Raw genomic sequence first — 14,330 nt, 5'->3', positions numbered from 1 at the left:
ACAAGAGACAGAATAGTTAACATTACTGGAACAAAGACTAAAATACCTAACTTACACCTCATAGTAAAAACATTTCCTGAAGAAGTTTTAAATAGGAAAAACGAAATGAGATTTGGCTACACAAACATTTACGTTTTCTGGTATATAATACATAAATAACACCTACAAATCAATAATCAAAGGGCAATGTCTCAAGTTTTAAAATGGATAAAGAATAGAGAAAGAGGGCTAGAGAGATGGCTTTGTACTTAAGGCACTTGCCTGCGAAGCCTAAGGACCCAGGTTAAATTCTTCAGGTCCCGCGTAAGCCAGACGCACATGGTGGCACATGCATCTGGAGTTTGTTTGCAGTAGCTATAAGCCCTGGCTTGCCCTTTCTCTCTCTTTCTCTCCTTATGCCTGTCTCTAATAAATAAATAATAAAATAAAATATTTTTTAAAAATAGAGAAAATGTACCAAAGCATCGGGGGTGGGAGTGAAACACAGGTGTGCAGGTATATTTGTGTGTGATGGATAATGTGGAGGTCAGGGGACCACCCCAGGTGTCGTTCATCAGGTATTCCAGCAGTCATTGCCCTAGAGCTCACCAATGAGACCCAGGGAATCCTTCTGTCTCTACCTCCTCAAAGCTGGGATTACAGGCCAGAATTTTACGTGCATATTAGGAACTGAACTCAAATCCTCATGCTTGTGAGTCAAGCACTTCACCAATTGAGCTCTATCCCCAGGCTCTTGCCCCAAGGGAAAGTAAACACGTAATAGCTTTAACATTATTAATTAAAAATGCAAATAAAGCCAGGAATGGTAGCACGCACCTTTAATCCCAGCACTCAGAAGGCAGAGGTAGGAGGATCATCATGAGTTCGAGGCCACTCTGAGACTACACAGTGAATTTCAGGTCAGCCTGGGCTAGAGTGAGACCCTACCTCAGAAAAACGAAAACAAACAAGTGGCACACAGCCATGGTGGGAAACCAACTGCTCTTGATTCGGCTAGCTGATCCCCTCAGTGGTACTGGACCCATAGCTGGAGCTGGGAAACAAGTCAGACCATATCCAAACATAAGCCTGCTCTCCACTATCAAGCTACCACCAATCATGGGCTACAAGAGGGTCTACACCTATTAAATTCTCTATAAAAATGTAAGGGTTATCTCATTTGTCTGGTGATAACTTACTCTCCATTGGAGAATCTGCTTCTCTTTTTCAGATAGATGTAGATCCTAAGGAGACAGAGCCACCCCATCATACCTCAAAAGGGCCCTGGCTGAAACTAAGGACAATTGGCAAAATAAGCAAGAGTGCTGTTTTCTTGGTATACCGGGTACCAGTACAAGGGTGAAGGAGATCAACACAGTGAAAAATCAACTCCTACCAAATCAGAGATCCAGAGACCCAGAGGCCCCCAACACCTCATCACTGAAACAGACCAAAAATGCACCTGACATGGCTCAGGGAAATTTTGCAGAAGAGGGAGTGGAAAGAATGTCAGAGCCACATGTTGGGTCAAGATATGCAGACATTTATCCTACCCATAACTGTGGGCTTACTCCAGAATGCATGACCCATATACCTCAACAAGGAGGAGCCAACGGGGAGGGGGTAGGTAATGGATGAGCCTAATAATGGTACCAAATTGACTGTATTCACTGAGTACAAAGCTAATTAATAAAAAATCAAATGAAGAGCAATAATGAAATTTAGGGGGCTTATCATAATTTTAAATATTAAAAAGAGCAATGACACATAAGTGTAGTGTGAAGAACTTGTAGTTCCCAAGTACTATGTAATAGAGAAAGAAGTTCAACAAATTGACATAAGTCTTTCTCCAGAGCAAACTGTGTCCACCTTAATCTCTCCATTCTAAATCTAGGGATGGATATAAGAAACTTCAGCTGGGTGTGGTGGTGCACAACTTTAATCCCACTAATCGGGAGGCAGAGGTAAGAGGATCTTGGGAGGCAGAGGTAGGAGGATCACTATGAGTTCAAGACCACCCTAAGTTATATAGTAAATTCCAGGTCAGCCTGATCTAGAGCAAGACCTTACCTCAAAAAAAACAAAAAACAAAAGGAAAGAAAAGAGAGAAACTTCAGATCATACCCAAAAATGCTTTTACAAGGCTTCTCCCTGAAGCTCTGGGGTTTTGTTGTTGTTGTTTGTGTGTGTTTGTTTGCTTGCTTGTTTTTTGTGCCGGGTATCAACTTACTGCCTCTTAGCTACAGGTCTACCTTCTGACTACTCTGAGACTTTTTCTGGAACCCATTATTTTTTTCCCAAAACCAGAGTACTGCTTCCTGACTCTAGCTCACTTGTTCCATTCATACTTCTCCTTTCCCTTTTTCTTTTCTTTTTTTTGGTGCAGGTACTAGCATTAAACCCAGAGCTTGGAATACTAAGTAAGCATTTTACCACTGCACTGCATGCCAACCCTCCAGCCTAACAGATTCCTTCAGTATTTACAGCTTCTTCAGAGTACAATGGCACCCTACATGAGCCCCCGTGGGTGCTTCACAAGAAGAAACAGAAAGTAGCTTCATTGTAACAGTCTGTGACTTCCCAGGCTCAGCGTTTGGGTTGAGGCTTTTCATTGACAGTTGCTCTCAGCCTGTGAGTTGGGAATGTACCTCACACCTGCTATTTCTGTCTTCTTCCCAGTTCCCCTAACTTGCTGTTGGCTATTCCCTTACAACTAACCCCATTACAGTTCATGAACAAAACTCTGCCTATGACATTTCTCCCTACTGACTGGACCCAGAGTGCTAAATTTTAGAAACTACCAAAATGCTCAAGCACAAGGATTTGCTTAAATTTTGTAGCATATCCATATAACCATGAAAAATCATATTGTTCACATATATTTTAATATTAAAGATCCATGTGCTATTAAAAAGCAAGATACAAAGCAAGGTATGCAGAAAATAGTATCTTTGTTTTAAAACTTTTAATTTTAAGTAGTTTAATTTTTTTCATTTTTGAAAATTTAAAGAGAAAAATGAGATAAACTCAAGTTATTTAAAGTGCTATTTGTTTCATTTTTTTCAAGGCAGGGTCTCACTCTAGCCAAGAGTGGTCTGAAACTCACTCTGTAGCCCGAAGCAGGCCTTGAACTCACAGCACTCCTCCTACCTTAGCCTCTCAAGTACTGGGATTAAAGGGTATGCTACCACACCTGGCTTCTCAAGGTCCTTTCTTTAAACTTTGACAAACAAGGCAGTCTCAGTGATGTCTTTGTAAGAGCTTTGTTCCTTTACCTTCAGGTACATTAAAAAGAGACTATGAAGCACAGTGTATTGGCTTTTCACCTAAGCAATATTCCAGCTAAAGGCAGTAACATGCCAGTTGCACCTTCATTTCTTTATGGGTTTTTAATGGCTATTCCACAAAAGGGCTTATCTATGAAAGCAAAAACCACAAAGGTCTTTTTACTCGGGATCACACTAACATCTACTTATATTTTATCCAAGTAATTTTATGGAATTAAACCATTACACTTCTTTGATTCATCTGGAATTTATTTAAACTAAAAGGTGTGAGGTAGAACCCCCTTAGTGACACTTTCTGACACTATGTACTTCTTAAAACTATAAATGACCTGTTGTCACTAGGGACCATTCCAAGGGACCATTTTATAGCAAAATCACTTTATAATGAGGTCCTTTAGGTCCTTAGTAACAGGCTCCTGGATGGCCTCCAAGATCAATCTATCATCAAGCTAGCGCTGCTGAAGGGTGTCTATGTTACAGTCAGTCCGTCTAAATGCATCGAAGGATAATCCAGAGATGGAGTGTCAGTGTGAAGTAAAAGAGCTTCCTCTACAGTCTTCCATAAGGAAAAGAGTCACTGAAGTCAGGGGTTGTCTTATCTAGTACGGATGCAGACTGTCAATGGAAAACACTTGTCTCAAATGTGACTGGCTTGGCTACCTAGAGGTTACCTCACTAAAGCACAACAGAAAGAAGACTAGAAATTCTACTTCACTCAGTCCATTTCCCTACAACCACAGCACCTTCTAAGCATGTGTCACTGTTGCATAAAATTTTCATCCCTTAATCCAAAGAAGATACAATTATCTAGATGCTGAGTAGGCAAAAATGATTACATCAATGACCTGAGCTTCTGTGAGTTCTAAAACACTACTTCTAAGGGAGGTGGCTTGGCCACTTAATAATTATCAACCTAAAATACAGCTATCTACAAAAACATCAGCAATCAAGACTCACTGCACACAATCCATTGTAAGCAGCACACCTCGGATGGCATAATGTCAGATCACTTTCCACAATCTGCTTTACTCAATCACAGAATCCAAGGCATTACAGTATCACAATAAATTATTTGCAATCTACCACATACTGAATCATCCTTCACCTTTATAATGGTGTGCATTAAAAAAAAAGTTACTTATTATTTAAGAGAGAGAGAGGCAGACAAAGAGACAGAGAATGAGCATGCTAAAGCCTCTAACCACCTCAAACAAACTCCAGGCGCATGTGCCACCTTGTACATCTGGCTTTATGTGGGTCCTGGGGGATCAAACCCAGTTGGGTCCTTTGGCTTTGCAGGCAAGTGCCTTGACCACTAAGCCACCTCTCCAGCCCGTGACATGGATTTTAACATGAATGGTCACTGTGAAGAATAATGCACCCCAGCCCCGAATAATGTCCATGTCCTAATCGCCGGAGACTGTGAATATGTTACTTTCTATGGCAAAAGGGATTCCACAGATGTGGTTAAGGTTAAGAAATTTGAGAGGGAGACATGAAGGAAGATTAAAGGACTATAGCCAAGGGGTATGGGTAGCTTCTAGAAGCAGACAAGGCAAGAGAACTGATTCTGTCCTAGGCCTCCAGAAAGGAAGACAGCTAGCTGACACCTTGATCTGAGCTCCCAAGAGAACTATACATAATATATGTTTAAGTCACTAAGTGTGTATTAATTTATTAAGGCAGCACTAATGTAATCCATTTTTGAAAATCCCTTTGGAACAATTAGGTGAATAGATACTTCCTATATTTAGACATTTAGGAAAAACCATCCGTTAAATAAATATCACTCAATTGTGGGAGGACAGTCTGATGGCTATAGAGAAAAAAACAAAGGGACAATCATAAGACTGTATTGTGTAAAAAATAACAAACCTGATTCTGATCAAGACACTAAATCTAACTCTCAATTTAAAGAAAATATCTGGTACCAAAAAATATGTTAAACTACATATGAGGCTGCAAGTTACAAAAGCTAGATAATGGAAAATTATAGGGTAAATGATCCTGTTTCTTTAGCCAAGAAACTGCAGAGAGAGAGGGGGGAAAAAAAGCATTTGAAAAGGATCTCATATTTTGTTAAGATACATAAGTCACAATGCATGGCCTATATTCAGACCCTGAACTGGATAATCTAAAACAAAACAGAAAAATCAAGAAAATTAGAATGTTGACTATATGTTTGATTAAGGAATTACTTTTAATTAAATAGAGGTAGTAATCACATTGCGGCTTTTTTTTAAAATAACACAGGGATATTCTGACATATTCACCAATGAAATGGCACAATGTATGGGATTCACTTCAAAAGCAACCTCAGGGACAGGTAGGCAGATGGACATACAGATGAAACCAGAGTGGCTATGGGTAGAGATGATTATTGAAGCAGGACAGGGGAGAAATTGAGTTATACCTTGCTCTACTTTTATGTCTTTGAAATTTTTCCACAGCAAAAAGTAATCAACATTTTAACAAGTAAATAAAACAGAAGCAGCTAGGAACATGGCTCAGTGATAGAGCACTTGCCTAACATGTACAAAGCCGCAGCCCCACAAACAGGGGTGAGGGACAGTCTCTAGAACTCAAGGCCTGTCAGAGCACATAACAAGGACCCTAAGAGCTGAGAAGGTGTCTTCTTTTCCTATCCTTGCCGAAACGGGAGCCAAGTTCGTGGTACAGAGCACTACCATGTTAGCCAAGACCTTACAAATGCAGCCCATGCTGTTTTACACCAGCAAATGACCTCAGATTTTTAGAAGGAAGAAAGAGTCTTTACCAGATGGAAAGGCACTGGCCAACACTACATGGCCTTCTAAATTTAGGAAGCAAAAACAGCGGTTGATGTTGTGATGTTCAATGCTCAGAGAAGCAACAGAATTTCTCATACTTGATGTATGGCAGGCTCTCCCTGGAGAAGGAAAAGTTAGCAGACTGAGGAAAGACTAAGCAAGCTAAAGGAAGAAATTAAAGCTCCTTACAAGAAGTTACAAGAACAGACATTTTTATTGTTATTCAGCCTTAAATTTTTAGGAAAGAATCCTCATAGTGTATGTGACAGCTATAGGAAAGAGTATCCTCCAAGTGAGATGTCAAGACTGTTAGTGGTTACAAGGATTCAAAGATTATCCCAGAGTTCTCATTGCAACAAGGAGCTTGGCTGGCAGCCTTTCCCACCCACATTTCATATGAAAATATTTAAAGACCTTAAGAGCTCAAGTCAATGCACAACTCTCTGCTCAAATTTACAAATAACATCTAGGAAATAACGAGAAGACTGGATGTGCACTAATTTAGAAAGCTCATCAACAGAGACTCCCTGAGTAAAGTGGAGAACTCCACACATCTCCGGGATCTGCTTCCAACTCTGGGACAAGAGTTTGCACTAACCAGTCTCCTTCCTTGGCTCCACCTTGGGCATTCTGAGGTGCTAAGCTACCGTCATTACCATAGTCATCTTCTGCCCTGGCCCAAGCTACTGCTTTAGGGGCCCAGAAGCTGGCTTTGGCTAACAGTGACAAGGTTCTAGGTTAGGGAAGGAAGGTACTCACTGCTCTCAAGTCCAAGTTCTACTGATAAATTTGTTAGTCTTGGAGGATTTCCAAAGTGTTTCTAAGAATCTACCTAAGTACAGAATGGTTGACAGATTCCATGGGCAAAAAGGAAGCCAGAAATCTCCTTTATGGCCCATTCTTAAGTAGCACAGAATGCAGCAACAACACAGAGCCCACAGCAAGCTCAGCACACCACAGACGCCCACAGCAGATAAACATCCAGTCAGTGCGTGGGGTAAAGAGTGCTTCCAGGGCTGGGGACATGGCTAACTGGTAAAGGTGTTTGCGTGCAAAGCCTGCGGCTCTGGGTTCAATTCTCCAGCATCCATGTAAAGCCAGATGCAAGGTGGCACTTCACTTGTAGCAGCCATAGACCTTGGCACATGCATGCTGGCAAGTGTGCATGTGCACACTCACATAAATAAAGATCATTTCCATGTTTGTGTTTATTCTTATAAAATAGCTTGCTAGCAAAGCAAGTAAGGGACCCTAGCATTTTGCAACATAAAGGTAAGAATAGGGAAACAAAGTGACCAGCAACATGAACTTTTCCTCTCCCTAACTCCTTCATGCCCCGCAACCCCCTACCCAGCCCAAAGGCAACAGGCTTGTCAAGTGTGAAAATCTCAATACAGATGCTGTTTTGGAGACACCATGTCATACCCAATCTGTAGCAATCCCACAGGAGAGCCCCTTCTCAGGGACAGAAAATACTTTTCCTGGCTGAAAACAGCTTTCTTTGGCAAGAGCAACAATGCCAGAAACCGTCACTCATACTAGTGGTGTAGAACCAACCCCTTACAGAACAAAGCACCGCACGCACGCGAGTCACTGCACTACATGTCAGGCTAAGCTGCTTTTCATTTTGTCACTTGCCTTCAAAGAGTAAATTGGTGAGGTTTATACAATTATAGACACAGGGATGGAGAGATGGCTCGGCCAGAAAGTGTGCTTTCTGCATGTTCCCGTTAGTTTTTCATTGCTGGGACAAACATCTAACCAGAAGCAGCTTATATGGAAGAAAAGGGTTTATTTCAGGCTTACAAGTCCCAGGGGAATACCATCAATGGCAGAAGAAACTGGCTCAGGTCTATACATCCAAGCAACAACAGGCAGCCGCACACCAACAAGCAGGAACAGCCAGAGCTCCAAACTGTTCTCCAGCATACCTTAGGGCTGGACTTAAGATCCACCCCCAAACACACTTTAGGGCTAGACACCAATATCTACACCTCCCCCCAATGACATACCCTCCATAGTAAGAATCTGCCTGTTAGGAGCTCATATTGCAAGCTCAACTTTAATAAAACACCCAAGTGAATGTGTGGGGCCACACATTCAAACTACCACACCACACAAGTATCAAATATCCAGAATCCACATAAAACAGATGGCATGGCTACATACACCTGAAACCCCAGTCCCACAAAAGAAAGAAAGACCAGGTAATCACCCAGGCTCACAACAAACAGAAACCTCAGGTGTCACCGAGAGATTCAAGCCCAAAATAAGAACGAATGGAAGAGCAATGAAGCAGGCAGAAAACCTAATGTTCTCAGCCACTGCATGCAAGTCCCAACCTCCTCCCAGCACTGTCCCACAGGCAAGGAGCACTGCAAAGCCCATAGCGCACATCCATGTGAATACACCACACACCACATTACATACATACGTAAAAACAAGAAAAAGAGACAGAGTCAGGGTCTCATTTACATTCAGATTATTTCATTGTGAAAAGACAGTTCAAAGTAGAATCTGACTCCTGTTTCTGGTCAAGATGGAATGGCAGGGACCAGATTCCCTTCTGGCCTGGAACAAAATAAGAAAAATCTTCAAAACCACTGTTTTAAGAAACATGTATCCAGAACCAAGACAATTATCTCTAAAAGAACAGAACCAAAGGAGGTGAGCTTGGAGGCTACACAGATTGGTGCCTTACAAAAATCCCATGAGGTGCTGGAGAACCAGGGGTGGCCCAGCAGATGAGTCCACATAGATCCAGATGGCTATAGCATGCTGGCACAGTGCTGGAGAGAGGAGAAATGCCCAGAAAGTGCGCTGGAGACCTGCAAGGCATCTGCATAGGGTCTTCGCTGGGTGCTGTTCAGAGCTCACAGGAGTAGTCAGGAAGGACCCAAGGCTGGGGAAAACCACGCCAAAGGACAGAAAAAGTGATGGCCTACACAAAACCAGGGTCGGACATAGTACCCAGTCTCAGAAACCAGGTCACCGTGTTACTCATGGACCATCATGTGGAGTACTCAGAATGGTTTTGGCTCAGTGGTGCAGTAAATTACTGACAGTCTGGAGTCACAAATGTTTTTTGTAAAGGGCCACATAGGAAGTGTTTTAGGCTTTGTGGTTCTTATGGTCCCTAAAGTAATTACTCAACTCTGCCATTGCAAGTAGAAAAGCATCTATGGATAATGTATAAATGAATGAGCATGGCTGTGTTCCCAGAAAACTCTATTTATGAGTCTTAAACTTTAAATCTCATATAATTTTTACAAGTCACAAAATATCCTACTTTTGATTATTTTTCACCATTTAAAATATTTCAAAACCATTTTAATTTGCACACCATATAAAAATAAGATATTAGGCCAGATCTGGTTCCTAGATAATGCTTTGCTGATTCATACTCTCAAATACACCCCTTTAATCTGTCTTAGAAAGCTAGGGCCAAATAACAACTGCATCCTACAGCAACTCACAATATGTCTAAAAAATAAAACATGTCCAATACTGAAGAAAAAAGCATAATAATTCATATTCAAATAAGTGTTTCCCTTAGCGAGACCAAAAGCAAGGCAGAAGAGGGGATGGGACTGAAGAAAAGGGGAAAGAGAAGGGAGAGAAGAGGAGAGGAGAAGGGAGAAGAGGAAGGGGAGGGGAGGAGAGGGGGAGCAATAGAGAGGAAGGAAGAAGAGAGAGGAAAGGATAGAAAAGGAGAGATAAGAGGGAAGGGGAGAGGTGAGAAACAGAGAGGAGGGGAGAGGAAAAGGAAGAGGAGAGGGAAGAAAGGAGAGGAGGATCAGAAGAGGAAAAGAAAAGAAAGCTGGGCATGTCAGTGTGCACCTCTAATCCTATCATTGGGAAGGTGGCGCCAGCACAGTATGTACGCCTTGTTGGCAGCTAGTCCAGCCAGTCCAGCCAAACTGGTGAGCTCCAGGTTCAGTGAAAGAACCTGTCTCAAGAAACAAGGTGGAGCCGAGACTAGAGTCACATCCTGACATGGCACTTGTCCTGGTGTGCTCGACCTCAGAGATGATCTGCTGGTAGGGGCAGTCGGTGTCCCTCTTAGTGCCCAGACCAGAAACATGCCCCCACCTAGATCCGAGTTTGGGTTGATGGGCCTCTTTACCCAGGCTGTGGTATGTTGTAATTTTTTTTTTCTTCTAAGACAAAGTTCTGGCAAAAGGAAAGCTCCCTAAGCAGTCTGTCAGTGTGAAGGCCAAAATTTTCGGCAGAAGAGCTAAGGAGAAGATAAAGGGTGTTGGGGGCGCCTGTGTCATGGTGGCTTGACACAAGGAGGTTCATTAAATACTAGGAAGTACTTTTCAGAAAAAAAAATAATAAAGTAGAGGGCTGGCAGGATGGCTCAGCAGTTAAGGTACCTGACTGTAAAACCTAATGACCCAGGTTCTATTCCCCAGTACCCACATACAGCCAGATGCACAAAGTGGTGCATGTGTCTGGAGTTCATTTACAGCAGCTCGAGGCCATGGTGTGACTATTCTGTCTATCTGTCTCCTATTTCTCTCTGCTTGCAAATAAATAAATATTTAAAAAACTAAGGTAGAGAGCAACTGAAAAAGATACTCAATGTCAACCTCTGGTCTCCATAAGACACATGCACGTACACCTACACACACACACACACACACACACACACATATGCTAAAACACCACACACACACACACACACACACACACACACACACACACACTTAGTAACAAGTACTATACGATCTAGCAATCCACTACTAGGCATATATCCAAAGGAAATAAGATTATATTTCAAAGAGATACAACACTACTCCCATAGCCAAGACAAAGCAACATAAGTGTCTATCAGTGGAAGAATGGATAAGGAAAATATATGTAGTCATAAAAAGAAGGAAATTCTATGTGCACCAATATGGATAAGCCTAGGACATCATATTATGTGAAATAAGCCAGGCACTGAAAGCAAATACAACACGATCTCACGTGAAATCTAAAAACACCAAACTCACAGAAGTAAAGAAAGTGGTCACCAAGGCCTGGATGAGGGGAAGGTGTGCAGATATAAAGGATCAAAGTTTCAGTCTGATCCAAAGGGTGACTTTAAGTGCTCTACTAGACACACCTATAATATTATTGAAAACTGCTAAACAGATTAAACATTTTCATCAAAAATATGTGAGATAATACATATGTTAGCCTGCTTTAGCTATATATTTAAAAACATCATATTGTATACAACAAATATATATGTTTTGTCAGTTGGTGCAGTTGAGTTACAGTCTTACTCTAGCCCAGACTGACCTGGAACTACTTCTTCATAGTCCCAGGCTGGCCTCAAACGCCTGAGTGCTGGCATTGAAGACATGTGCCACCATGCTACACTTTTAATTTTTGTCAATTTTTTTTCCTGAACTTGATCCAAAGAAAGAAAGGAAGAAAGAAAAGAAGAAAAAGAAAATAAAATCTATTATAAGACTCAGTTATTATAATTGTAAGTACCTAAGAAACATAGAAATCGATGTCCATACAGAAAGTTATACATGAATGGATAGCAGTCCCCAAAACCCAAATATCCATCAATAAATAAGTGGACACACAGATTGGGTAAATTCAAACAACAGGATACTATCGTACAACATAAATGAATGAAATACTGATGTACTTGATAACATGGATGCATTTTAAAATTATGCTTAGAAAAAAAAATCCAGATCTCCATGTCCCTAAAATGAATAAATAGGAGTCTACTTGTGTAAAATTACAGAACTAGAAACTCACTTATAGTGATAGAAAGCAGAGCAGCAGTTGTCTAGGCACGGGGAGGGACAAAAGGAAGATTACTGAGAGACACACAGACTTCAGAAGACACTAATTATAGTCATCATGCTGATTTCAGTGATGACTTCACAAATGTATGTATATGCCAAAGCTTATCAAATCATACATGTTAAATATGTGCTGCTGCTGATAATGCCAATTATACCTCAACACAGCTGCCTTCAGAAAACGGGATAAGAAAAGCATGTATACTGGGATGAGAAAAAAAAAAGTAATATTAAGTACCAAAACCCCTGTGGCATGAAAAATACACAGTGAGATAGCTATCTAGCCCATGACCCCATTTACGTAAAATATATGCATTTAAATCCAAAAGTATACTGGAGAAGTTAGATAGAGAATCTTCCATCTTATCTGTCCCTAATATTGCTTGAACTCTCAGCAAGCAGGTATTACTTTTGATATTTAAAACCTGGGAAAGTGGGCTGGAGAGATGGCTTAGTGGTTAAGCACTTGCCTGTGAAGCCTAAGGATCCCAGTTTGAGGCTTGATTCCCCAGGACCCAAGTTAGCAAGATGCACAAGGGGCGCATGCATCTGGAGTTCGTTTGGAGTAGCTGGAAGCCCTGGCGCACCCATCCTCCCTCCCTCCCTCTCTCCCTCCCTCCCCCCCCCCTCTGTGTCTCTCTCTCTCTGCCTCTTTCTCTGTCTGTTGCTCTCAAATAAATAAAACTGAACCAAAAAGAAAAGTGAGAAAGTTACAAAGGCTTAAAAGCAAAAAAAAAAAAATCCTACAAAACCGAAAAGTAAAGCAAAAAGCTAAGGAAAGATGAAATTGAAGACAAAAAGCCAAACTGGTCACTACTTTTGAGTTACCAAGACAAGTGATAGCAACCATGTATTCCTCAGGTATCCTGTGGCACAAAACTGTCAAGTCTTTAAAGGACCAACAGTGCTCATCTAACTGGGATAAGGCAGATTCAAGACAAGAGTCACAGTCTGGCAAGGTTTCCAAGCTCATACTCCCTGGGCATTCAGTACCTTGGATAATCTGCTGCTGCTGCCAGATTGCATCAAAACCCAAACCTCTGGTCTCCTCCGGCTCCTCAAAGAGCCAAGGGTTGGGTGCTCCTCGCTTAGCTTCTTCACTCATCAGGCTGGACCTAAGACCAAGAGTAAATACATTACATTTCTCAAAAACTACAGCTCAGCTACAAATTACTCCCACAAGTACAGAGGTGGTCAGCTCGGCAAGCTTTGAAAATTCAATTTGAACAATTTCTTGTGTCCTCAGTTTATACCAGGAACCATGTTCGTGCTGTAAGAGATATCAGAAAGAACAAAGCACAAACACTGATCCTAGGGAATTACAGCATGTTGACAAGATGGAAGGACATTACACTCTAGTAATCCAGATACAGTTAACTCAAAAACCACTGACATGGGGTTCCTAACTTTCAAAAATACAAAGTCAATTTTAAGTGACTTTCTTAGTAGAACAAAGTTTGACAAGCTATGTGACACAAAAGGTACGGATATTATTTCTCAAGCAAATACAATGCTGTGGTTACAAATTATATCCTGAGAAAGGGTAGTATAACTTCCCATTAAAGGGTTGGCTGCTTAGAGAAACACATGTAATTTCAAATCCAATGTGATGAATATGTGGTAGCAATTTCAGCCACCACATTCTGAATTACCCACTGTGACTGCACTCAATCTAGTCACCCATATGCAGCTCTTCACAAGACACGGTGGTCTCACTGTCTGAGGAATGGCAAACACACCATTTCTACCTCTGCTTTCTTTATCTAGGGTCACTCTTTTCCTGCCCACATCCTTTCAAAGCTGTGAGGGTCATCTTGTCCATGAAAACCTCTTTGACTACTCCAACCTAGAGATGGCATTAACATTAGAGCTCTCACAGGATTCAGAGGAAAGAATGATAGCAATAATAATGTCATAGCAGCAGAAGAGTAACTGCTATGTACAAGCATAGTGCCAAGTAGTTTCCATGTATTTGTATATTTCTCCATTATTTATAGGCTTCAGGCCCTGACAGCACCTCTTGTATTGTCTAGAAATAGCTTCTGAGCTATTGTTTTGCCTGTGATATAGATAAGCCTGTGTCCACTACAGAAGGGATGAAGTGAAAATTATCCACCCACCCCCTGCCGGCACTACATGGGCGGTAATATCTACTTTAGGAGTATACAGCAAGGATTAAATAGAGTAAGTTATCAAAAATGGACTCAGTACTTATTAAGTGGTAGGTGTTTTTTAACCAACAGTGTTAAAGAAAAAGAAACTATACACAAAACAGACCAAATATCTGCTCTAATGAAACACAGGCGTGGAAAACATGTGCTTGGAAAAATAATAATCACCTGCTAAATGAACTATTTTCATGATACCAATTACTCATCAAACACACAGGAGACACTAAAATACTAAAATTATTTTAAATAAGTGTATTTCAAAGAGCTACACTAATTCATTTCTTGTTT

At 41.2% G+C, this 14,330-nt stretch overlaps 1 protein-coding gene and 1 pseudogene across 1 annotated transcript in view; one reads left to right on the top strand and one right to left on the bottom strand.

The window, feature by feature from the left end:
* The window catches only part of Stx8 (syntaxin 8), a 287,719-nt gene that overhangs the window by 231,396 nt on the left and 41,993 nt on the right, over nt 1–14,330 (bottom strand). Inside the window, exon 5 of the mRNA XM_004663142.2 lies at nt 12,865–12,986. Coding sequence (XP_004663199.2) covers nt 12,865–12,986 — 122 coding nt within the window. The remainder of the gene's footprint in view (nt 1–12,864; nt 12,987–14,330) is intronic.
* On the top strand, nt 10,027–10,141 carry LOC123453911 (annotated as a pseudogene).

Source organism: Jaculus jaculus, chromosome 12 (genome assembly GCF_020740685.1).
Source record: "Jaculus jaculus isolate mJacJac1 chromosome 12, mJacJac1.mat.Y.cur, whole genome shotgun sequence".
Taxonomy (NCBI): domain Eukaryota; kingdom Metazoa; phylum Chordata; class Mammalia; order Rodentia; family Dipodidae; genus Jaculus; species Jaculus jaculus.
Note: the sequence above shows the minus strand (reverse complement) of the source record. Positions and strands in the feature narration are given on the sequence as shown.